A 26,143-nucleotide genomic window follows, 5' to 3' on the forward strand; every position below is an offset into this window, starting at 1 on the left:
CATCAGAAGACAAACTGGAAAACCCCGATTGGGTATAATGAAAAATAAAATAACTTAAACAAGATTAGTTAACAATACATAAAATGAAAATAATGCCATAAAATAGTCCGTTTTGTTGTACAAATTTTAGAGTATAGATAGCTATCTATAGTGGAATGAAATTTTGTAATAATCTTCCGAAAAAATCTGCTAACAGATTTCTGAAATCTGTAAGAGAATTCTTATGTAATCTAGAGCCCTACAATACTAATGAATATTTTCTGGCCTGTAGAAATTTACGAACCAAATTTTATTCAAAATTCGCTATGTATTCATATGAATTATCTCTACTTTGGAAAATCATGCGCAATATGACGCACATTTCAAAATGTTTGTGATCGTGTTTGAAACTTGAAGCTATTCATTTTGAATGTTTCATTTTTAGATTTATATGTACACATGTATGATATTTTTACAATTTTCCTTTTGACGAATTCCTCAGACAAAAATATTCTGCCACTCCTGTTAATGATTATAAAATACTCTGTTGAATTGAATGTATCTATCTATCTATCTCAGCTCCACCGGGGTCCTCAAATCCTAGTCCAAGATTGCTGTGGCTTCGTTTCAAAGCTAATAACAGGGGAGCCCACGATGCAAAATGGGGATTTACTCGAGCGTCATTGAGACATATTAGGTTTCAAAGCTTAGATGATAAGAAGAAAAAAATGTTATATAATATATACATTTTCATCGGTGGGGGAAGCGGCTATAGATTTTTAAATATGTAAAAATTACTGTTGCATGGACATACTCGAGCGCGTCAGATATTGATAGCATCAATGTCCTACGTATTTTTAATAATGTTGGTATGTTAATCTGATCGTTTGCATAATGTGGGTGGTTGTATGTAAGGGATAAGAGTGAAAATAAAAAAAAATTAATCGAGCGCGTCAGATTTCTAAGGGGGTGTTGAGTGCAACAAAAAAAAGCTCTCATTCAATAATCTGACGATTTCGATCTGACGCAAACTCGCGACCATTATTATTATGTGCAAAAAAAATCGCCATTTTGAAATACTCAAACGCGTCAGATTAAGATATATATGGTTCATCTTTATGTTTTAAACGTGCTGTCTCATAATCTGACGATTATCTAGAGGAATTCGCCTAATCTGACAAAAACAATATTTTTTTTTATTTTTTTCAATTGATTGAACTCAATTAATTGAAAAGCTCAGGAAATAGCATGCAAATAAATAAGTGAATGTTTTTCAAGTGGAATACTTGTACTTATAAGAAAATAATTTTTTTTAAATGCTCAAAAAAGTTAATTTTTTCATAATCAATTGATTAATTAATGAAGAAAAGAGGAATGGAACTTTCTATGTTTTTTACCACTTTCATTTGTAACTAAAACTTATATATTGTATAAGTTTGAAAATGTCGTTATTTATTGTATAAGTTTGAAAATGTCCTCCTAGGATGGAACTGCAGTGACGTTAGTTACAAATAAAAGTGGTAAAAAATATAGAAAATTCAATTTCTCATTTCTTCATTATGATTTTCCACCACGTAGTAACGGCTACATCCATCAATTAATTGATTAATTAATCATCATCTTCATCTTCATCACGAACGAGTCTCTGTGATCAGCTGTGATGGCGTCATGGCAACAGAATTCAGAGTGGGGACGGAGTGAGAGAGTAATAGATAGAGAAAAAGTGAATAGAGAATAGAGGAATAGAAACTCGAAGGGAAATATAGGTATCACACAGCTGCACGCATTGAACTTCATTGACGAATTTTTGTTATTTCGGCTTGCAGAAATCGTCAGATTATATAATTTTCGTTATCCTTGAATTATTTCCTTCAAACTTCAAAAGTAGCCAAGCTCGAGAATGTCGAAATGACGTTATTTTTTTACAACTCTACTGCCCTCCCCTTTCTTTACGTCACTCTCAAATTGTCAGATTACTGGAATATACTCTTTTTACCAGGTAATTAACTCACTCTACGTTAATCTGACGCGCTCGAGAATTTCTGATGATCAATTTTTTTTTACTAATCTGATTCTTTATCCCTCCCAGTCGGCCGTATATATGGGGCTCATATTTGGTGGAGGTACTTAACCGGGTACAAGGTATCCCCGTGTATATTAATCTGCCGCGCTTTAGTAAATCCCGAAATCCCCGCTTGGGCTCCCCTATTATAAAATCTCCGAAACGAAATTTTGCAAACCTAAGTTGGACAGTATGTTCATTATCACTTTCATTACCAAATGTCTGGTGTATTTTTTAGACTGCTTGGTAGTGCTCTGGTTCAATTTGAATCCGTACAGGAAAATTGGCTGGAAATCGCTTAACGACATCTTAGGTATAGTACGCTGAAAAATGGCGTAAACCTAAAATTTGGAAAAAATAAACATTGTCAATGGATAAAGTACAAAATTCTCAGTACATACTGGTCGGTAGCAAGGCGTTTCGACGTGGGTGCTTTGTTCACTCACTCAAATTGACTGCCGTGTTAGTCGGTGGTTCAAACCCTAGTCCGTACGATCGATTTTCACTTGCTATCCTTGTTAGGAATCACACGTTAACAGGTAAGACCTCGTAAATCCTTAGCTCACTTCGACTTCTGAGGGTTGTCGTTCGTAGTGGTGCGACAGCTGGTTAACGGAAAACAGGTTTTTTAAACAGATTTTAAACACGGTAAAATGAATATTTATTGAGATATGAAGCTACAGAAACACACAGACCAAACTTTCGAAGCAACCTATAATTTCTGACGAACGCGTACGTTCAAATTTGAATTTAACTTCTGAATTGCGGTACACATGTAAACTACTTCAGATTTCAGTTCCTACAACACAGTGGATGTAATAGTTCTCAGTTTCAATAGGAAATATATTCAAACTTCGTGCTGCTCGGTTTCCGCGAGGAATATAAGATACGGGAAATACGGTTGAGAACTCGTGTGTGTTATTCGAATACGCGAGATAAAATATCATGAACTACAAAATAAACCGTGTTTCATTACAGAGTACGTGTAGCGTTTCTACACTTCGAATCAAAGACTTTTCCCACAAAAGAATAGTTGACAAACGTTCAAGTATAATATGTATCGATTACACTGTCAACAGATATTAGGACATTCATAAAAATGAAGCAGGTCACTACCTCAATATGAATTTTATTTCTCAGTGTCATCATGTGATTTTAACAACATTGTTCTTAGAATGTGACAATAGAAAAAGTTTTTCATGGTAGTACATAAGTAATATCTTTTGTTCAAAAGAGGCTGACAATGGGTTTTACTAGTTCGGACTCCCATTGTCAAATATGTTTTGAAATCTCTGAAAGAACAAATAAAATCAAAATGAATAGCTGAAATTTCAATTATATTAACAAATAAAACGTGAAGTGAAATAACAATAAAACGAATACAATAATCAAGATTCAAAATCAAACAATTGAAAAAGGAATCGAAACAATTGGGAAAAGATTTCAAACCAAGTTACTTCACGACGTTTCGATTGTTGGTATCCACAATCGTCTTCGGGTGATGACTGGACTATTCCTCCGAGAGACTATTCGAACACTTTCCCCTATTCCCTCTCCTTTCACCGCTTCACAGGTTTAGCGAGACTTGACAGATTTTCCCCTTGATTAAAAGTTTTCATATGTTGTTCGTCTCTCCGCTAGCTTTACTGATTGCGTTGTTGAACAACAATTATGCAGCTTCTCTGAACTCCCTCTTGAACCAGTGTTCCTTCCTGTGGATGATCTCAGCTAGGAACCACTTGGTGTTATGTTGATGAGACCAAACATGCTCTCTGCTATTCCTGATTTGCTGATTTATTGCTTCTCGCTGTGTTTTTCTCTTGTGCTGGGCAATGTGAACTTTCAATGGCCTCTTAGTTTCACCGATATAGGATTTACCGCACTCTTCGGGTATCCGGCAAATGCAAGTCTTGGAATCGCAGTCCGCGTTTGGTGGTCTGATTTTTGTGAGACTACCACGAATAGAATTTCCGGATCTGAAACAGGTTCTGATGTTGTACTTGGACACGATTCTTTTTATCCTTTCTGACAATTATCTGACGTAGGGAAGAGCAAGCACTGGTTATTACGGCTTCTCTTCCTTGTGAGGCTCTTTCTGGTTTCCAGCCCAAGTCTGTTCCACCATCACTTCGGAGAAACCATTCCGTTGAATACCTTTTTTAATTATACCTAGTTCCACTATAGACTCTTGATGATTCCTCTTTTGTAGATTGATGGTGGTTGGATTCGTCTCAAATATTGTCCCGTGTGAGTGGGTTCTCGATATACAGATGTTTCCCACTTAGTGTCGGGGCCCTTCACCAATACATCTGAGGATGGCAATCCGTTATGGACCTCCATTGTGAAGGTGACAAAAAAAATTAGGACAATGTCTATTATTAAGCTCAGCATCGTGAATATCCACTATTGTCACATTAAAACAATTACAGAAGTTTCTCTTAATGCGGAAAATACAAACAACAAAAATAGAAAAAAATTACCAATGATGACCTTCACCTCCATATAATAATTTACCCGCTTTTCTGAAACTCCTCCATGAATAGAGTAGACCTGTTTCGCGAAATTTTGCCACCAATTTGCAAACAATACATTCTGAAAGATGTCTGTCAGGTTGCCATAAGGTATTTGCCTTCAAGAATTGAGCTCCCTTCAGTAGACTTCAGAACCTTAGTTCCTAACTTAGTACTCTCCTGATGATGTTCACTTCGTCAGCGAAACGCTCGCCGAGGGACAGTATTTTTGTTCTGGTTTGGAAAAATGGTTTTCAATAGGCTCTATAACTTATGAATTCGAAAGATGAAAAATTAATTTTCAATCACTTCACAAGACAGGCTTGTACCGTTGTGAATATTTTGGTAAGCAAAAACCCGGTAAGCACTAACTGACTGACAAAAATTGTGAATAGTTATTTTTAACAATTGGAAGACCATAGGTTTCTATTCAAAATCGATTCAATTTTTCCACTTTTCGGAGAACTCATTATTAGCATTTCAAAGCATCTTATCTTCTAATCTGTACCGTTTTTTAATCTACACTTTAGAGCAAGAAAGCGGTACATGTGTCCAGTTGGAATAACTAACTCTTGATTTGCGAAGGCATAGGCGCAGGTAGGTCCTTGATTTTTCATAGAAATTCATTCATGAGTGCTGAAAAGGATTACCAAATTAAAAGCTCGTATTCGAACTCCATCTTCAGAAATTTCTAAAAAATACTGTACTCCCTTTCAACACGTGTCACTGTATACCAACTTAGTATCACCGGGATATGAGACACTTCCAGAATACCAATAAAACAAGGAATACGGTTCAATAGGGTTTTGCATCCCTACCCTTGAAATGAATGAATGAAAATACTAAATTACCACTATTGAACATAAATTGTCACCGGATGAAGGAATTCAAGGTTCTGAAATTGTTTACTCTTTCCAATGGTTGCTTTGCTAAGAAATATAACGAAGCACAGGGTATTACTCTAGGGTTTGAAGTACTGAAGATTATAACTTATGATCAAAACCCTATTTCCAGAAACCATCCGGGATTCTGCCTTTCATGCTTTTATGCTCTCATGATTTTGTAATTTCGCTTTCTTATACTTCCTGGCAAAAGTATAATACAAAAGAAACTGTTGTAAAAAATCTTGATGTCTGTAGGATCAGTTGAAATTAACAATTTCAGAATTTGATTTTATATAACTCATTTTTGAATTAATATCTATTAATAGTGATTTTGTGATCTTATGATTTTTTTTAATCTGCCTTTTTATGATTTATCCTGAAAGAACTATATTACAAAAAAGTGAGAAAGGAAGTTTTTGGCTTTCTTCTACTCCACCTTGATTCAAAAATTGTGGAATCTTTCATAGAAAGGAAGGAAGCAATCAATTAATCACTCCTAAAAATATAACCCTTTCAATTCAAACAAAAAAAACTGTTGTAAAAAAATACTGATGACCCTAGGATTAGTTTAAATTAACAATTTCAGAATATGAATTCATATAATTCACTTTTAAATTAATATCTAATAATAATGATTTTCTACTCTTATGATTTCATGATTTCGTCTTTTTATAATTCAGCCTGGCAGAACTATAATATAAAAAAACTGTTGTGCAAAAATCCTGATGACTATACGTATAGATCAAATTAACAATTACAATACATGATTTTATATAATCCACCTTCAAATTAATTCTATAAATACCTGAAAAGATGGAATTTATTCTTATGGATGATTCTCAAAAATTTTACGTAAATCACTGTTCTCTATACGAAGCCATGGATAAAAAAAAAACTTCCAAATTTTTTTCTTCCGCACATTGAATCGGTATCGGGTTCAAAGTTCAGGCAATGTTACCACCTGTTACGTCCGTTAGTCCCTTCAGAAATAGACACCCATTGTGAATATGAAATAACTAAAAGTATGTGTGAAAAACAACTCTATCACTGAACACAAGAAGAAGAGCAATTGTTGACGTATAATTTATTTGTAGTACTACTGCAGACTGTTCAGAAGAACCCAGATCTGTATGTTACCATCTACAATTCAATTCGAACGATATAAAATGAAAAGTGGAAAAATGAAATATTAGAAAAAAAATTTAAAACCCTTTTAATGGGGTATCACTCGGCTCCCATTCCCATTAAAAATGGGATGTGACTTTTCTTATTGAATGTTGAAGTAATTTGAATGGTTGTAAAGTCAAAATTTACATACCTCTCACGAACAATTTTGATTGTATGACAGAAGTGTTTTTTCATTACAAATATCAATAAAAAAACATCATTTCTCCGTCTATGAGAACGCAACCCATCCACCCAAATAAATCCACCACAGATCCACCCAGATCATCCTGCCGCTATCGAAATTGAAAATTTGTTCACAAACCCGATTCATCTTCTTTCAATAAAGTTGTTCAAGCTCATCGCACCCCCAACAATAAATCTGTTCAAGAATTTTTCAAAGGAAAAATAACAAAGAGCACCCGCCTGGCTAGCGATATATGGTTGGTATATCAGAGACCAGGGAGCCAATTTCAATTCGAGAGAGGAACTTTGAACAACGTTCGAGGCACTACATCAGAAACAGAAAAAGATGAATGTCGCTCTACCAATATATCGAACTGAAACCACGTAGTCTCCCATGACGTAACATGAATAACAATTATGGGTCTTTTGCTTCGGGATATTAGCCCAGTCGAATCATGATTTAATGACACAAACATTTTTACTGGCGATTTTCTTTCAGAATAAGGATCCTACGAAAAAATTTATAGAGATCAGAAATGCAGGAAACTAAATTTTGTACAACTTTGTTCATTACAAATTTTGTCGTGAAATTGAAAATAAACGTGATAATACAATGTTAAAATTTTACCTCCTCCTCTTCTCGAGTATAATTTGAAAAATATCGATTGCATGAAAAAGTTGAAGAGAACCAAAATTGTAGAAAATTCAATTCTTAACAACTCTTGTAATAAATATTTTTCGTGTAAAATTGAAAATAAACGAGTTATTTGATAAATAAAAATTAACCCTCAAATTCAAGATGACGGATGACGCAACGGGTCTGACACCTCGGGAACCCTAAGAACTTCGAAAAAAAATTGTCAGTTGAAATGTTTGCTTTGAGAGCCCCTTTTCTGAGCTAATATGACTAGGCTATATATAAAAAAGTCTTCAATAGGGAAGTCAAAGGCGAAGAGAGATCAATTCCTAGAGGGTTAACTTGAAATCATTCAAGGCGTATTTAAATTTTACAGAATTGGAAGAATATTTTTCACTGGTTCTGAAGTTTTGGCTAAGATCCGGGGATATTTGAGTTTATGATCTTCCATTCTGAAGAAATTCCAAAAACAGCCTGTTCTCTATTTCATCTATTATTAAAACAACGAAAAAATTTAATAAAAACAACAATAAAAATTAATTGGCGCTCCACGGCGACTTCATTGATTCCAGTTTTGCTTTTTCAGCTGCAGAAAAACCCGGAGAAACCTGCAGCACCACATCATCTGAAGATCTTGATCTAACAATGTCCTCTCTCTTATAAAACAAAATGTAGGGTGTCTCCAGAGGCTCCAATAAATTCAATGCATCGCCAGAACACTTCGTGACACGACTATCGTCAAACTTAAACCAGTCCGTTTCGTCTTTGACCAAGGCGTAATAATGATCAAATTCAACGCCAGAACCACAGTGAACAATGACTGCATAAATATTATAATAGTGGTCTGCTAGGTTGAAATGTTCATCTATTTCGAATCTTCCAAAGAGTTTCTTGCTTCCGTTAGAGGTTGAGTCTTGTTTGAAAATCATCAGTGTTATTATTAGATTGACTGGTGCCTCAGCTATACTTGTTTCCTTATAACAGTAAGTTAGTTGTTTGACAATACAGTCGATCATCACCTGTTAAAAATTCCATTTTCACATGATTTAACAATAAGCTTTGCACGGACTGGTTATTAGTCATAGATGAAGTTCTGGAAATTCACATGAGTTTTCGGTACTTCTTGAACATTTACCACAAAGTAAACAAGTGAGGATTTTTCCAGCAAAAGATTTACAAACACAAGACGAGATGGGCTGTACGGAAATCATTCAGTCCATAGCGGTCAGGAGTATTGATTTTGCTATTGTTTTGCTCACGAAGACTATTCAACAAGAACTCCAAGAATTCGGAACAATCCTCTTGTTGTCCTAAGTAGTATCTAGTGGACTTCAAAGACTCCAGGAAATCGGTTGGAGGAAAAGATGATACCTTCTTACGAAACTGCAGCTGCATGAACAGGTGTTTGAGTTTGATGATTACGTAGGAAACATTCCCGTTCTCGTTCATCATTAAAACTTCGTTCTTGAAATCCTTCGTCATGAACAACACTTGTAAAAATGCTATTCATGTAGCAAGTGTTTCCTAAATTATCCAATTCAATTTTCTTCTCTAGATTTTCAGGACAACTATCTACTGATTCGTAAGGAAGAACATGTTTCACAGAATCTCCATAAGAACCATTTCTCAAGCTGCGATCGATCCTTCCAGGTGAAGAAGGTTTTCGTAGAGGGATCGATTCGGCTCTTGCTTCATGAAGCTCTTCCACTGAAAAGAAACCAGTTCTACGAGGACTGCAACTCATATTTGGGGGGCAAGAATGACCTGAGTCCACTGACCGCACTGAAAAAGAAGAAGGTGGATCAATCACTTGTGAATTAACCTTGATAGGAGACTGATGAATATCCACATATCTCGGCTTATTTCAAAGAGGTTTCAGTTCCGTACTGAAATTAGGGCAATGCATGATCTCATCAAAATTATGTGAAGGAGGAATAGTTCCGAATACTGAAGCAGCATTGCCACGTTGAATAGCAATACTAATTCTTTCTATCAAAAAAGAGGTAGAACGGTGATCTTTCGTTGCTTGGCCTATTCTCCTTCCAAGTTCATGAACGAATAACAGAGACTCCGCGCCATAAACACCAAAAGTTTCAACCGCTACTGAATGAAACAGATAGTTGTTTCAAGATTTTGGTATTTTTTTCTTTTCAATTTCTCGCCAGACAATGCTGCAGTTCCAGCAGACTTGGAACTTTCGGCTAGATGGAAAGCCGCGACCGTGTCAACGCAAGTGAAGTCCCATCTATTGAATTGATATCTGCAAATTTTGTTGTTTTTTAAAAACCTTAAAATGTGTAAAGGATCTCAAGAAAGTTGATAAATTCAAGTTAAGTCGTCAGATAAGAATAATCGTAATGAAATTTTGAATGAAACCGAATACAAAAAAATGAAGCAATTTATAGAAGATTTTAACGTTCACAATGAAAATTAAAAACTCTGTTAATATTCATTAGGTGGAATTATGAGTCACAAACGTGACCCAGTGAATTAACAACAACATAATTCAACAGTCATTTCGTCTTTCGAATTTGAAGAAATCTTTTCACGAATATTACTGGAGTTTTTTCCCAACACCAAATCGTTATTTTTAACACCTCGACACGTGTTTCGATCACCAAGTGATCATCTTCAAAGAGGAAGATGAAAGTTTAATCTTCCTCTTTGAAGATTATCACTTGGTGATCGAAACACGTGTCCAGGTGTTGAAAATAACGATTTGTTGTTGGGAAAAAAAACTCCAGTAATATACATTACTACACCAAAGGTTCCAGACAGTGCATCATAAGAATCTTTTCACGATAATTCTGGCCTATAATATTGAAATCTTCATAATTATCAAGACAATTACTGGCTTGTGAATTTCTGCCAGAGCATATATTTCATAATTATTGTATAATTCATTGTTTGTGCTTTCATATAATCCACTATTAATACAAAAGTAGTTGCTTCGAATAATCTTCTTAGCTTTACTCAAACTGAATGTTTTATCTTCTCATTTGTTCTTTCATTCAGTAAGAACACCTGAGTGCAGGTACTGCAGATAAATTTGCCTGTATCTGGGTTACATCAGGTAATATTCATCATGTGAGATTTTCTCTAGGTTCACTGTTTCTAGGAATGTGTATTGTACTGTGTAGTATATTGAATGTTGGGTCGTGTTGTGTTTTGATTTGTATATGTATATGTTCCTCGATAAGTGGATTATGACTTTTAAATTTATGGATGTTTAAGTTTTCCCAAATGTCTATACGGTTTCCTTTATTGACTTGTGTTGAGTTTTATGTTCTCTGGTGGGAAAAGTTATGTTTGTTTTGTATGGCGTGTGTTGCGAGGTTTGATTTATATGATATTGGGTTTATGGATGCCTTTTTGTGCTCGTCGTACATTTGGTTCAGTTTTTTCTTGGTTTAGCTGATATAGAATTTATCGCAGTCCAAATATTGTATGCTGTACACTCCGTTTAGGTTTTTGTCTTCTTCTTTTTCATAGCTGTTCAATTTTTGAGTTATTTTCGTATTTGGCGTGTAAGTGATGTTGAGGTTCAGTCGCTAGTTTGATAGAAGATCGCAAGAATGGCAGTGTGGAATATTGCAATTTCAAGTGTAGGGAATTTACAACTTCCTAGTTTAAAAAAGTTGTTAATAAATCTATTTTTTCATTAAAGTGCTGTCGCCCCCTTACCTTTCAAGGTGTGATGATCGTAGAAAAATATGTTTTCCCACATATTAATTCATCAGCTCTTTCCCTCTGGTACGCCCTTTCTTTTCACGCATAAACAACAACTTTTAACAACTTGCATAATTAAATTTAGTGTTCAACAAAATCATTTTCGTGGACTGAAGGCTGGACGTCTGATTTATTTCCCAGAATCACTTCATCATGAAAATGCAAAAAATTAACTCTGGCAAAAACAAAATTGAACGGCCATTTCACCCCTAAACGTCGATTCCACGTTCGCCAGCGAAAATGAATGGTGAAACCAAAAAACCGGACATTACCGGGAAATCTAATAGAGGTTTTTCGGTCGAGCAGTGACCCCAAGGGAGTCGGAAAATGAGTTATGGCTCAATAATAATTTCGTCCCACCCGTCACCAAGACCGCTTCTTGTTGTTCAAAACTGCGTAATGTTGTGGCTGATCCCATCCCAAGTTAAATTACTTGTTGAGTTACAGTTAAATTGAATCCGTCGATGGTATATCAATATCATTGAAGGGTTTCAGGAACACTGAACAACTTTGTCAGTTTGAAACCTATTTGATGGTATACACGTTGTCTCAGAATCTGTTTCATATATCAAGCAACGGGGCGGACGGTTTTGAAATGATAAGAGAAATTTTTATTGTAAGATCTGTCAAGAAAGTACCATTTTGTTCAAGGAAAAGATTATTTTAAGAAAATGCTTAATAAATTGGTAATTACAGTGTGAAACAAGTAGAAAAAAATTAAAAGAACAACACACAAGATCCATTAATCCAAAGTTGTATGAAGAAAATGTCAAAAATTGGTAATTGATACTATCGAAAAGATATCACAAAGGATGATAAAGGCTTCTTCAGTTTCGGAAATTTTCATCATTTCTTAGCCATCCGAGAATGATGAGAAGAAGGACTGTTCATCTGGATCTCGAAAAGAAAAGTTTTCGTGTCATACTGGGAGAATTAAAATCAATTTTTCGAAGTATTACATTTAATTGTCACAAACATGGCTGAGTGATATAAAAAAACGAATATTTTGTCATCGAATAAGTTTTGCGGTTTGCAATGAGAAACTGATTGCAAGCTTCATATAATCTTCTGTGGAGTAATCTTTGGAATACCTCTTATATTACCATATCTCACTAATATAATAAATTCATGTTTGCAAAATAATATATTTCCTGAAATGTGGAAGATTTCTAAAATACTGGCTCTTCCTAAAATATCTAATCCAAATATTCTTAACGATCTGCGCCACATAAGCCTGCTACCTACTTGTTCAAAAGTATTGTAAAAAATAATGAGTTTTCAAATCAAATGCTATTTAAATTCCTATAATATTTTAGCAATCAGCCAGTCAGGATTTCGTAAAGAACACCGTTGAACAACTGGTCTCTTTAAAATAACTGATGATATTTTCGAAGCTGCCGACAACGCCGAAATCCATCTTGATTTTCTTCAGGTTGAAGCCTGGCTCCCTTCCCCTTTTAACTGATGTTTGCCAGAAAAACAAACGGGTCATAACTGATATGGGTGTTAAATGGTATGGCGGCATGAATGTCCTCAGACATCAGCACCGCCCTTCACGATGTACCCCTGCCTGGATGGGGTGAATTGGATGAAAACGTTCATCTTTCATCGGAGGATATAGGGGCCTCATACGACAGAGTGTCGGGGCCTTCTATATCGGGAGGGGTCGTCTATAGCATAATCCATAGCTTCCCTGACTAATAGGTTTTCATGAGTTTCTGCATCATCAAAAACTCTTTGATTTCTCGACTGGATGGACTGCCGAATGGAAGGCAGCTGCAAATCTCTGCAGATGGCTTCATTCCGCACGAACCAAGGAGCATTCACAATCATCCTTATCAGCTTGTTTTGTAACCTTTCCAGAATGGAAATGTTGGACGGAGCCGCTTGTCCCCAGACGCCTGAAGCATACATGATGACAGACTTGAACATCGTATTGTAGATGGTAATTTTGATTCTTAGACTCATTTTTGATTTTCTATTCATTAGAGGGTACAGACGTGCTATCCGACCCTCGATCTTAGATTTGACGGACATTATGTGCGGGTTCCAAGTGAGCCTACGGTCTATTAGAAGGCCGAGGTACTTTACCCGCGCTTGCCAGTTAATCTCCCTTCCAGAGATTCTTAATTTCCTGGCCGGAGAAGATTTCAATCTTCCCATGGTTATTGCCTGAGTCTTATCCGGGTTCACTCGGATCTTCTAATCAAGGTACCAGCGCTCGAGGTCGTCCAATGCACGTTGCATATAGACGACACCGAGCTCCCGACCCATGGAAGATGAGAGGAGGGCCGTGTCATCGGCGTAAAGAGATATCTTCACACGTTCGGCCTCGGAAGGTCACTGGTGTAAAGTGAGTACAACGTCGGAGAGAGCACGGCCCCCTGTGGCACTCCAGCAAGGATCTCTCTGTTATCAGACAGAGATCCCTCTACTCTAACCTGAAATGTCCTGTCTTTCAGGAAGGACCCGATCCACCGGACAAGGCCCCGAGGTAGGTCGAACGCGTTTAGCTTGTGCAGAAGACCTTCGTGCCAAACTCGGTCGAAGGCCTTCGAGATATCTAATGAGACGATATGCACTTTTTTATTAGTGTTCAACTCGCTGATTGTATTTTCCACCAGCCTTAGAGCCTGTAACTCATTGAAGCTGCCGACAAAGATAATACGACTGCTTTAATACTTATAGACTTCTCCAAGGCCTTTGATACCATTGGTTTCCCAATTTTATTTGCAATTTTGAACTTCATCGGGTTCTCTGAATCTGCTATAAATTTAATTAAAAGCTATTTTGAAGATCGTTCACAGTTTGTAGAAACTTCGAAGGAAAATCAAGCAGTGAATTTATTAAATTTGTAATACCTCAGGGATCTATACTTGCACCATTATTATTTTGTGTATACAATTGTGACCTATTTTCTGTTTTAAGACATTGTAATTCACATATGTATACGGATGACACAAAACTATATCTATCATTTAACCCTAATGACGTTGCTACTGCTAATCGAAAATTGAATGAAAATTTAGCTCGTTTTATTTTAGCATTTGAAGCTCATAATCTCAAAATCAATTCAAACAAAACTAATCTGCTTATTTTTGGTACTAATCTTAGCTTGTTGGAAAGATATATTAATATTTGAATTGAAGGGGTTATATTTTTAGGAGTGAATAATTTTTGGGAAAGAAAGTTTTTGGCTTCCTACTACTTCATCTTTATACAAAAAAAGGATGAGGGAATCTTCCAAAGAAAGGAAGGAAGTAATTACTTCCTTCCGAAAACTTTCTTTCCCAAATATTAATATTGTTATTGGTGATACTATAATATACCCCATATATATATATATATATATATATATATATATATATATATATATATATATATATATATATATATAATATACCTCACGAACGTGGAAAAAAAATTTAGGTAGGTATCGAAATAGACGTGAATTTAAGGTTTACGAAACATGTCATAAAATGTGTTCAAAGAAGTTACGTGAGTTTGAAAATGCTTTATCCTCATCGTCATTTATTATCAATGAGTTTGAAAATAAAATTAACAAATGCGCTTGTGTTGAGTCATTTTGCATATTGTGATGTTGCGCCTGGATAAAAAAGACATTTTTAGAATTGAAAGAGTTCAAAAATCATGTCTTAGGTATATATATATATATATATATATATATATATATATATATATATATATATATATATATATGGTATTGGAAAATATGACTGAATTTCATATAAACTTAAGGAAACCAAATGGTTAACTATGAAAAATAGACGTGTTTTAGACTCGGCTACCCTCTTCCAATAACAAATGTCCATCATATTATTTGTATAACAAAATAAGATTCCGTAGCCATATACATAATTTAAATTTGAGGTTTAAAGGGTTACTTTCTCCTCCGCCCCATCGAACCACTCTATATCGACGATCCTTCCGTTATAACATATATGGCCATATGGCATATATGGTTTCCTTAATTTGAGTGTGGTTACAAAAAATATATCATCGCTGCTCAATCAGAAAGTCATTGATTTCATAATTTTATACTTCTCTCCCTATTTCCTCTCTCCTTCCTTTGTTTTCTCTTTTTTTTTTGTTTTTTCTCTAGTTTAGTTTTTTCCTCCAGACTGAAACTAATGTCAAACTAATGTACCCTTCAGGTACATGTTGTTTCTAGCCTCATTTGTAGTTTTTTTTTAATACCTTTATATATTGAATAATTATTGTGTTTATATGTGATAAGAAACTGAAAATAAATATTATTATTATTATTATAACCAGGCTGAAATATGCAGTCAGGTTTCTAGACAACCACATAAGTCAAGATCCAAATATATAATATAATTGCAAATAATAGATACGTACATTCACAATAGTGGTGAATGAATCAAGAGAAAATTAATAAACTCACAAACGATAATTGATAGATATAATTAAATGTATAATTACCAGAAATAATTATAAAACGTTCCAAATAGATTAAAACATTGCTTGCAAATCGATTATAACATACCATATATGTATACATAAATACCATTCACATAATATTTTCAAAGATTGGTTGCCTATAGATTATAATATGATTTTTCATCTAAATGGTTTTCGTCAAGAAGTGTTTCGATTCCATATAGATTATCATCCTCATCTTCTGAAGTATCATCTTCATATTCCTGTTTTAATGCAGTGTCGCTATCCTCATCATGTGAATCAACAATCAGATCATCCACGATGATGTCTATCATGGATTCATTTGACATGAAGTCGTCCTCAAAGACTCCCTGTTACCCTGATAGTAAATATCATTGATGATAGTTTTATGAATTTATCTACGCATAGTAACTCGTTTCTCTTTGATATGGAAATTGATCATGTATCTACGTAGAATTGCCACATAATTTTTCATACATACATCTTTATTTGGAGTTGAAAATGTATTTCCCGCCATCTTCTATTTTTTTCATGTCTGATTTGATATTTCGTACAGTTTTTACGCAGCTACTCATTCTTGAACCTTCGAAGTTGAAATACAATATCGGTTACAATTTTATTTATTATTACTATCACCTCTCACTTCCATAAATCTTAATTCATTGTTCACAATTTCTCCGCTTTCCCCACTGAGAATCTTGTTTTCTAGTTTACTGTTCGAAAACATTTCCAAAGACAGCAAATAAATCACAGTTCACCTCACTGAATAATTTCTCCACTTACTGTACTAACACGATGTTTACTACACGAGTTCCTCGATGTTAATGAGCCCTTGCCCCACTCCACCGGCTGATCTACTGAGCATTCAATATTTAGAGGCACACCTCCACTTGCCAAGCTGTACATGCCATTGGTGTTGACAATGTCCAATGCCGACCGATTTGGAAACTATTTAAATAATATGAAGCAATTTGTCATTAGGCTAACATCAGAAATTTTTCATCAAATATCACCCAGGACATACTTGTAGGCCCTATGATATTCTCAATTCATATAAATTCATTGTGAGTGATCAGAACTGAAATTTTTTTGAAATTGTCTGTGATAAAACAGTAATACTGCAGAAATTTCAAAAGTATTGACTGCTTTGTTGATCACAAATAATTCCATACTAGTTGGAATCACACAAAGTGACAGTGAATTTCGAAAAATCATCTTTCATATTCATTCCAAAAATAAAAATTTAGGAAAAGAGTGAATCTATTAACATTCAATGGTATAATCTGTTTGAATATACAAAGATCGTAACATTTTTGGGCTAGAAAAAAATCTACAATGATTGAAATACATTATTACATTTTATTAGTTATTTTCAAGAACACATTTATCAATACTTTACTCAAAAATTCAGATAATTACCTATAAAATTATCAACTATTTTTTATATGGGTGAATCAATTGAACACAAGAAATTACCTATAAATTGTATGTGTGTCTTTCAACACTAAAAACTTTCAACAAAGACAACAGTGAAAAAATTACTAACAAAGAAGTCACTGGAAATAATTAAAAGATCCACTACTGTTTTCCATATTATTCTCTTCAGAAGTGATAGTTCAGTCTAACTGGTAATTACTAGCTTGTTATGCTAGATAATTGGCTACAAGTTAGTTCCCTTCAAAATAATGATGAAAACCGTTTCCATAGTTTCACATCATCTACGTTATAAATGAAAATGAACAGAAGTCAGCTGGATAATTAACAGATAATGTAAGGTCAATAATCGAAATAAATGAAAGATTAAAGGTGTCTTTCCGGAAGAAATGAATTTCGTAATACCAATAATCTAGTTTAATTGGCTATTGTGTGAACCTCTGATTAGTGCATAATTGCAGCGTGATGCAACTTCACTTCCTTAAAGATCGATTGTACTCGTTAAATTAGATAATAAATCAGGATGTATGAAGTTGAATAACAATTGAACGAATTTCTGATGCATTGTGTGACTGCAATTTCATTAATAATGTAAAAATTATAAATCTGTGAGACGTTCAAGAAGATAATGTCATCTACATTTGATCACTGAAATTTTGAATAACTAAAACACATATTCCATTTTTATGATCTGGAGGAAGATTGAATAATTTGGGTCCAATATATGTAATTGATCTTTGTCCAATAGCTTTGTTCATTTTCGGTATAGCTAGGTTACTCGCTTTGAGTCGGGTTTCATATCCATATTGATGATTTTTTAACATATTTTTGTTGTGAAATATAAATAATAATAATTGTTTAAAATAAATATATCTCAAACTTCATCAGATCACAATAGTGGAATATTTGTGTCGAAAGGAAACGAAAATTTAAATTACAGATAATTTTGAGAAATCGTTTCTGTAGTACCATAAGCGGTTTTACAGTTGTACTGTAGACCCCACCCCATCCTAGATTTCCATACATTAAGAGTGACTGAACTAACGAAAAATATATACTGCGCGAATCATTGATACTCAGTATATTTTTAAGTGTTCGAAAAACATACAAAAGGGCTCTGAGTCTTTTACGAAGATATTCTATATGTATTTTCCAATTAAGATTATGGTCAATGTATATTCCGAGATATTTTACTGAACTGGATTTTTTCAAAGTTATGTTCTTATTTCTGCTAGTCAATATTGTTAATATTGATGTTTTGTGCATTGGGAAAACCATTACTGTTGCCACAAAATGAAATGTAAAATGTTTAATCAATGTTTATTGTCAGTAAACTATCAAGCCAATTTACTATAGTGTCAATATCGTTTCTTGTATGAGATACTACATCTTCCCAGGTTGTTCCATCAATTATTAATACTGTATCTTCAGCATATGATACCACTTCTCCAGAAATATCAATGGATAACATATCATGCAAATATAATATAAATAGAATTGCCCCTAAAACAGGGCCTTGGGGAACTCCGTAATTTCTAATAGGTCGCTCAGTTCACCGTCTATTTTAACCATGTGTACCCCTTTATTGAGGTAGTTTCTCTTTAGATCATTTACCAGACCTCTGATACCAAGATTATTAAATTTCGACAGCAATTTTTCATGACTAATGGTATCGAAGGCCTTGGCCAAATCAATAAATACTCCCAAGCATGGGTGTTTTTTATGTGAGTTATCATATATTTGTGTGACTAAGTTAACTATGGCATCAGAGGTTTATCTTCCTTTTTGAAAACCAAATTGGAAATCTGAAATTATATGATATATCTCTGTGAAACTCATTGAACGTTATTTGAGGATTTTTTTGAATATTTTTGGATTGGATATTATGCATATTGGACGGTGATTGCTTACTTTGTTTTGTATAAAACAGACTATCATATCCCCTTTTTCATATTTCTCATACTTCGTTGCGAATGTGTTTGAAATATGAACAAAAACCACTAAAAAAAAGAGCGTCTTCGAAAAACAAAAAAGTTGACAAACATGAAAAATTACTTACAAATATACCAATTAAAATAACTGAAATGATGTCTTTCCTTTGGAAATACACGACGTCCTCTTTTTTTCTGAGACAAAAATCGCTCCTTAGCGATTTCTCTGACTCCTAATTGATATATGTTTCACAAAAACTAACTCTGGAACTCCATGTGAAAGATATAATTCCTACTTCTGTTACGAGTCAAATAACATTAATCAGACAAGAATGCTTTTCTAACTCTGGATAACTTCTTCGAAAACTTTATGGGAAGAGATCTTGACGGAAACTTTTTTGATTGATAATTCTTGGCTCTTGGGACACGTAGTGGATATCACGGTTAATCATTAATTTGTCTGCGCTCTAATGCAAAAAGAAGGTAAGGGTTTGTATTGAATTATTTTCTATGATAATTAACAAGGGTTAATAGGTAGAAGTAACCATATCCAAGTAAAACAGGTTGTACATGTTTCAGATGTTTCATGATTAGCAACACTGAGATTGAACATACAGTGCTTTTCTTTAATGTCCTCTCCCTTTTATTTTTTGAACGGGTTGACCCCAAAAATTGAAATTTGGGATAATGAAATGAATGCATGAATACTTTATTTTGAAGTGGAATTGAATGATGAAACTTTCAAGATGGCGACTGGGTGCCATCTGGGAAAAAAATTAAATAGAAAGGGGAGTCTTGTGGCACATCTTTTTGAAGCTCCCGACAAATGCTTCACAACCCTAGAGTATAATATTAATATTTTCAACTACTACAAAATGGCTGAACTTTTGATAATTGCCTACATAATATGTAAGCTTGAGGTAAGCTTGAGGTCAGTTCAGAAGATGCTCGAAATAGTTGCATTGAACTTCTTGACATATGAACAGCCTATCCGATATTTCACGCCGAACATTTTCGAACACAGTATCGTCAATATCTCTAAAAATATTTATTATTCTCTGCCGTATATCCAATATTGAAGCAGGTTCAGTTTTCTACACCTTTTGCTTCAAATAGTCCAATAAGCCATATAAAAAAGGCCGATCTGGCGAGCGGGCTGGCCATTCTGTAGTACCTCGACGGCCAATCTAACGACCGAGAAAGGCAGTATCCAAATAGTTTCTTACTGTTCTGGAGTAATTTGGTGGTGCTCCATCTTGTTGGAATACAATATCCACATCGAATTCATCAGGATTCGCTTCTACAAATTCAGTGACGAGAGGGTCAACAGTAGTTTCCAACATATTCAAATACAGTTCCCCTGTTAAATTTTGATCTATAAATAAAGGTCCTACAATATAGTTTCCAATATTCCTGCCCAAACGTTAATTTTTTCTGGATATTGGGTAAGTTTTTCTCGGAAAACGTGAGGGTTGGTGTCACTCCAATAACGGCAATTTTGTCTGTGAACATTGCCGTTTAAAAAAAAATGTACATTCGTCACTGAAACAAATATTGTGGAGATAGGTAGGCTGCCTTGCAATGGTGTCCATCATGATTCCGCAGAATTCTGTTCTTCGATCAGGGTCACCTTCAGTTAATTGATGTACCTTTTTAATTTTGTATGGATGATACCTATTCCTCTTCAAAAGTCTCCACACAGTAGAAGGAGATACCTCACATACATTCGCGATGAAATAAATAGACTGTTCAAGATTTACTACCATCTCACCAATAATTTGCACTTGCTTTTCTTCCGGAATGGACGGATGACCTATGGGCTTTTTGTTATAAATACACTACTGGTAGTTGTGAATTTGGATACAAGTTCCATCTACATATCTACAGATAGGACGATTCGGAAAACGTTCATTGAAAATCCTTACGCATCGCACCGTAAATAAAAATCGCTTCAATTTTTTCTTCCAATGAACGAGAATTGTCCATTTTTGAGATTGTTGACGTGGTACCTTTCTACTAGTAAAACCGAAAACTAAATGAGAATATTCTAACTGAAAAATGATGTTCATAGTCGTACTGATATTTTTTGTCTTTTTATAAAAAAAATATTCTAGGGTTGTGAAGCATTTGTCAGGAGCTTCAAAATGATGTATCACAAGACCCCCCTTTCCATTTAATTTTTTTCTCAGATGGCGCCCAGTCGCCATCTTGGAGCTTCAAAATGATGTATCATAAGACCCCCCTTTCCATTCAATTTTTTTTCTAAATGGCGCCCAGTAGCCATCTTGAAGGTTTCATATGTCAATTTTACTTCAAAATAAAGTATTCATGCATTTATTTCATCATCCTAAATTTCAATTTTTTGGGTTGACCCGTACAAAAAAATAAAAAGGGGGGACATCCTGTTCATCTTATGAGAATGTGGACTTCAACTAAAAACGGTTAACACATTGGTAAATAACATTGTTATCGCGTATTTATTGAAGTAACTACATAATGGTAAGTGGACCCACATATCACAGATTTCTATCATCATAGAATGAACAAAATGTGCCATCTCGGGAGTACCTCAGGGCTCCAGTTTTGGACCCCACCTTTTCATTATGTTTGTCAATGATTTGTCTTCTGTACTTCCTTACTCAGATTGCTCGCTGTTTGCAGATGACTTGAAGATTTTCAAAGAAATAAAAAATGTTGGCGACTGCGTCAAGTTACAAAAATATGTACATAATTTTCATAGGTAAAGTTATTTTTCCATATAAAGAAATGTACCACGATATTTATATCACAAATGAAATATCCTATCCAATTTGAATGTATAATAGATGAAAAAACTCTTGAGCGCTGCTAAGAAGTCAAGAATCTAGGTGTAACAAATCATAATTATGTTTTGTCGTTTGCAAATCATATTCATGGAATAATTAGTTCTTCAAATCGTATGTTGGGATACTCAATAAGACAAACAAAAAACTTTAAAAATATTAATACAATGACAGAAACCTGTACAACCCTATTTAAGGGAATAAGATCTGAATATACCTGTGAGTCCAAATGACACAAAAGAATTCATGAAAAACTCAATACTCAACACATGGCAACACGAATGGACAAACAACGATTCAAAATTGAAAGATATCAAACCTGATATTGCAGCCATGAGACTTCCACAAGGGCTAACGAGAAGAGAACAAGTCATAATAACACGACTTAGGATAAGACATACGAACTTAACATCCTCTTATATACTGAGAAGACAAAGACAACCATCCTGCGAAAATTGCCAAACATTGATGACGGTTATACACCTCTTAAAATGCCAGTATGAAGCCGATCGACAACGATATAACTTACCGGATAATATCAAAACTTGCCTCGGTACCAAAGCTATAAGAAATGTTTTGAACTTTCTGAAAGCAACATAACTTTTTAACAAAATATAAACAGATATACTACAAAATGGCTAATGACCTCAGCAGTCGATGCCAGAATAATAATAAAAAAAATAAGGTCATGTTGGCAATCATGATTCTTGTTATAACTGTCAATAACACTGGTCAAAATATTTCAGATATCCGACATATTTGAACCATTTCATTGATTAAAGCTTCAATCGAAATAATAAACTTTTAATAAAATAACACAACACAACAAAGTTTTTGTTTGTCATATATATTGTAATTCTTGTTCCGTCATATTGCGAGAGTGGCTGAAAAATAAAAACCGGGCAATGGCTTTTGAAGTACCTATGGTTTGGCGTGAGCCTACCAATCATACAGACGACTGTTATTTCTGCTTAACTCCTCCCATTAAGCAAGGTTTATCTATGAAGAAAAGAGGAACGGTTAAATACCCTAATCTCCCATCTGCTCTTGGGCCTGTACCACACTCAGACAATTTGCCAGTCCCTTCTCCACCCTAAAACTATGAAATTTTAGAGGAAGGTGATGAAGACTGTTTAGAAGGAGCAACCCATCCTTCTACATCCTATGACCCTGATTTTGAGGTAAGCGATAGGTCTAGTGATCCCCACAGAATTAGTCAAGCAGAGTTGAGTGACCTTATAAGAGATCTTCGCTTGTCTAAGGAAAAGGCTGAGCTGTTAGGGTCAAGACGACAACAGTGGAATCTTCTAAAACATGATGTGAAAATATCTCAGTACAGACAGCGTCAAAAAGATTTGCTTCCTTAATTGAAATTTGGTGGTACAAACTTCTTTTATTTGTCAAAACACTAAGAATAATGTTTTTTTTTATTAATTTTGTACTTAAAATATTCTAAAAGAAATATAACAATATTGTTTTATGTACTTTCACTTTTCACGTATAGTATAACTACTCTTTAAGATTAAGTACTGTGTATCTCAAAAACCAGAGCTAATAAAAATTTTTCATTGTTATTTTCGTTTTATCACCCCAAAATTAGTAGAAATTGACTATTTTAGTGTAGGAAACATTCAAAAAATATTTTTTTGTTGTGTTGTGTAATAAATCGAACCACAAAATTATTTGTTTTGCCATATAATAATGGAGAATAGAGTTGAAAGAATTGATACATATTCATTGATGCCAATCATGAAATATAAAATTCAGCTACCACTTAATCCTCACCCGGACGCCAGGTTCCGGACTTTCGCGAGGCGCCTGAAACTCCATTACATTTGCAACAAAGCCATGTTCCGTATGTGCAGTCTCAGTCTATGTTCTTCATCAAAACGTGGACCCTCAATCAACACCTTCGGCACTAATACGGTGTTGACGGGACACAGGGAAATACTGATTTCATGGGAGGAATGGGAAATGCCAAATTTATTGGGATTATCCATTTCCTACCATCATCAATTTCCTACCCTTACGCTGATACAAGTTATTAAGATTGATACAGTTATCGAGATTTCCTCTTCGATATCTGCTGACTCTGCCCAGACCACTCTATTGATATGGATATTCTCAGAACACATCTTGAAGTCAAAGATTGCTTATCTCACGGAAAGGGGCGTAGTAATTGATGCGTCACCCCCCCCATAGTGTCAAAGCTCCGGGCCTGACCAAAGCAATCTTTCCAGTGACAAAAATCAAATATTGGTGACTTTCACGAAGACTCTTAATATTTCGAAAATTTTCGATGACCATTTTCGGTTAACACGGAAAAACATTTCGTAGGTGCATCTATAACTTTTGTGAAGACTCACCTCCGTGATCAGGACAAACTGCAAACAGGTCACAAGTTTCTTCTCCTGGATCTCGGCAGCACTCGATAACATCAGATGTTGTTGTTTCCGGAGTGACCGGAACGTCAGTAGATGCTCCATCTCCAAAAACGCGAACGATCATCTGAAATTGGAAAATATTGCATCAGTGTCTACTATGATATTATTTTTAATTTAACTAACAATGGAATATGAAAAACATCTGTTAATTTTCAGGAAACAACAACAATTTTACGAAATATATACCGTTCAGTTTCTAGTCGGTTCAATTCTTGCTGGCGCCCAGAAATAGTGAACATACATACTTGACAATATTGAGCAGTGGAAAACCAATGGTTTGTAAGGAACCGTAGCTTTCTGCCTACACCAGTTTGGTTTCAATTAATAGGCTGGTATAATCAATGGAACATCAATTTGCTCACCTGCAATTACTCGAAAACGCTGGGGAATCGAACCCATGTTACCCTTTTGGGCAGCAAAGACATCCTTTACTTGGGACTATGACTTATGAGACATCCTGTATACAGCTCTGCTCAGATCTTTCTGCAATGACTCAGAATCTCTGACTCTCCGTACTTTGGATACCCCAATAAGGAAACATTTTGAAGAGTTCAACAGGTCATTAATAAATATAAGGTCTATCATTGGGCGCTTTCTAGCTTCAAATTCAAATAAAACGAAATTTTGTATTCGTTTGAAAAAATAAGTGTGGAATATAACATAGTTCAAATGTTCGCCACAGTTTTCTGGGAAGAGAGCATCTGAAACGTCCAATTTTCCATAACTCTGGCGCATAAATCAGGCTGAATTTGACCGGTGGCATATGTTATGTTTGCTTTGAAGACCGCTGAGGCTTGTGGCTTATTCGCAAATACCTGCGAATTAAAGAAAATCACACAAGAAAAAGTCCAAGGGAGTCAAATCGCACGGTCTTGGTGGCTAGTTTACATCACCTCCACAGGAGGTGAAACCACATGTCGTTGGTGTCCAGATCATTTAATTCAGGCCAAAAGACGTTGGTAATCATCGAGCTATAGTGCTCGTCGTTGACAGTGATGTTCTGGCCAACATCGTTTTCTGAAAAATATGGACCCATGACGTCGCCAGCCAAAAATCCACACCAAACAGTTCCTTTTTCGGAATGCATTGGACGCTCTTGGATCCCATGTGGATTAGTGTCGTCCGAAATTCGACAATTTTGTTTCTTCACCTACCCATCCATCCAGAAATGGGCCTCATCGCTGTAGATGATGTTTCTATAAAAATTAGGGTCAGTTGCCAATTGCTCCACATCCCATCAGCGAACACACATCGTTGTCTATGATCGTTCACCTACAGTTTCTGGGACAGTTGAATTTCGTGAGGGTGCAGGGACAAGTCACGACGCAATATTGGCCGTTAAGTCAACATACAGATTTTGGTCGATCGTTTACTCAACCAGAGGATTCAAATTCATTCAGCACATTGCGAAAAGTTTCGGTAACACGATTATGGCGACCTTAAAATGGGCGAAGCGCGCGGTACGTTGGCTGGACAGAACACCCAGAACACTAAGTGGAAAACATATGTATACCGAAAACCCACTCACAAGGGACAGTATCTGAACCACGAATCCAACCATCATCAATCGACTAAAAGAGGAATCATCAAGACTCTATTAGACCGTGCTTTCGGGCTCTGTAATACAAAGTAAGGTCTCGAGAAGGAACTAGACATCATCAAAAATGATTTTCAACGGAATGGCTACTCCAAAGCGATGGTAGAGGCTAAAAGCCTCGCAAGGAAGAGAAGCCGTCACAACCAGTGCTTGCACTTCCCTACATCAGAGGATTATCGGAGAGGATAAGAAGAATTGGTTCCAAGTACAACATCAGATCCGGTAACACTATCCGTAGCAGCCTCACGAAAACCAGGCCACCAAACGCGGACTGCGATTCCAAGAAATGCATTTACCGGATAGCCTGTGAGTGCGTAAAAT

At 35.2% G+C, this 26,143-nt stretch overlaps 1 protein-coding gene across 2 annotated transcripts in view; it reads right to left on the bottom strand.

The window, feature by feature from the left end:
* Positions 1-26,143, bottom strand: part of ASPP (Ankyrin-repeat, SH3-domain, and Proline-rich-region containing Protein) — a 645,170-nt gene that overhangs the window by 550,894 nt on the left and 68,133 nt on the right. For both annotated transcript variants that reach the window (XM_074183284.1, XM_074183285.1), the window contains exon 3: positions 24,148-24,289. In XM_074183284.1, the coding sequence (XP_074039385.1) occupies positions 24,148-24,289 (142 nt within the window). The remainder of the gene's footprint in view (positions 1-24,147; positions 24,290-26,143) is intronic.

This window comes from Leptinotarsa decemlineata, unplaced genomic scaffold, assembly GCF_025532065.1.
Source record: "Leptinotarsa decemlineata unplaced genomic scaffold, Ldec_3_MD MMD2_tig00026336_RagTag_RagTag, whole genome shotgun sequence".
Lineage (NCBI taxonomy): Eukaryota > Metazoa > Arthropoda > Insecta > Coleoptera > Chrysomelidae > Leptinotarsa > Leptinotarsa decemlineata.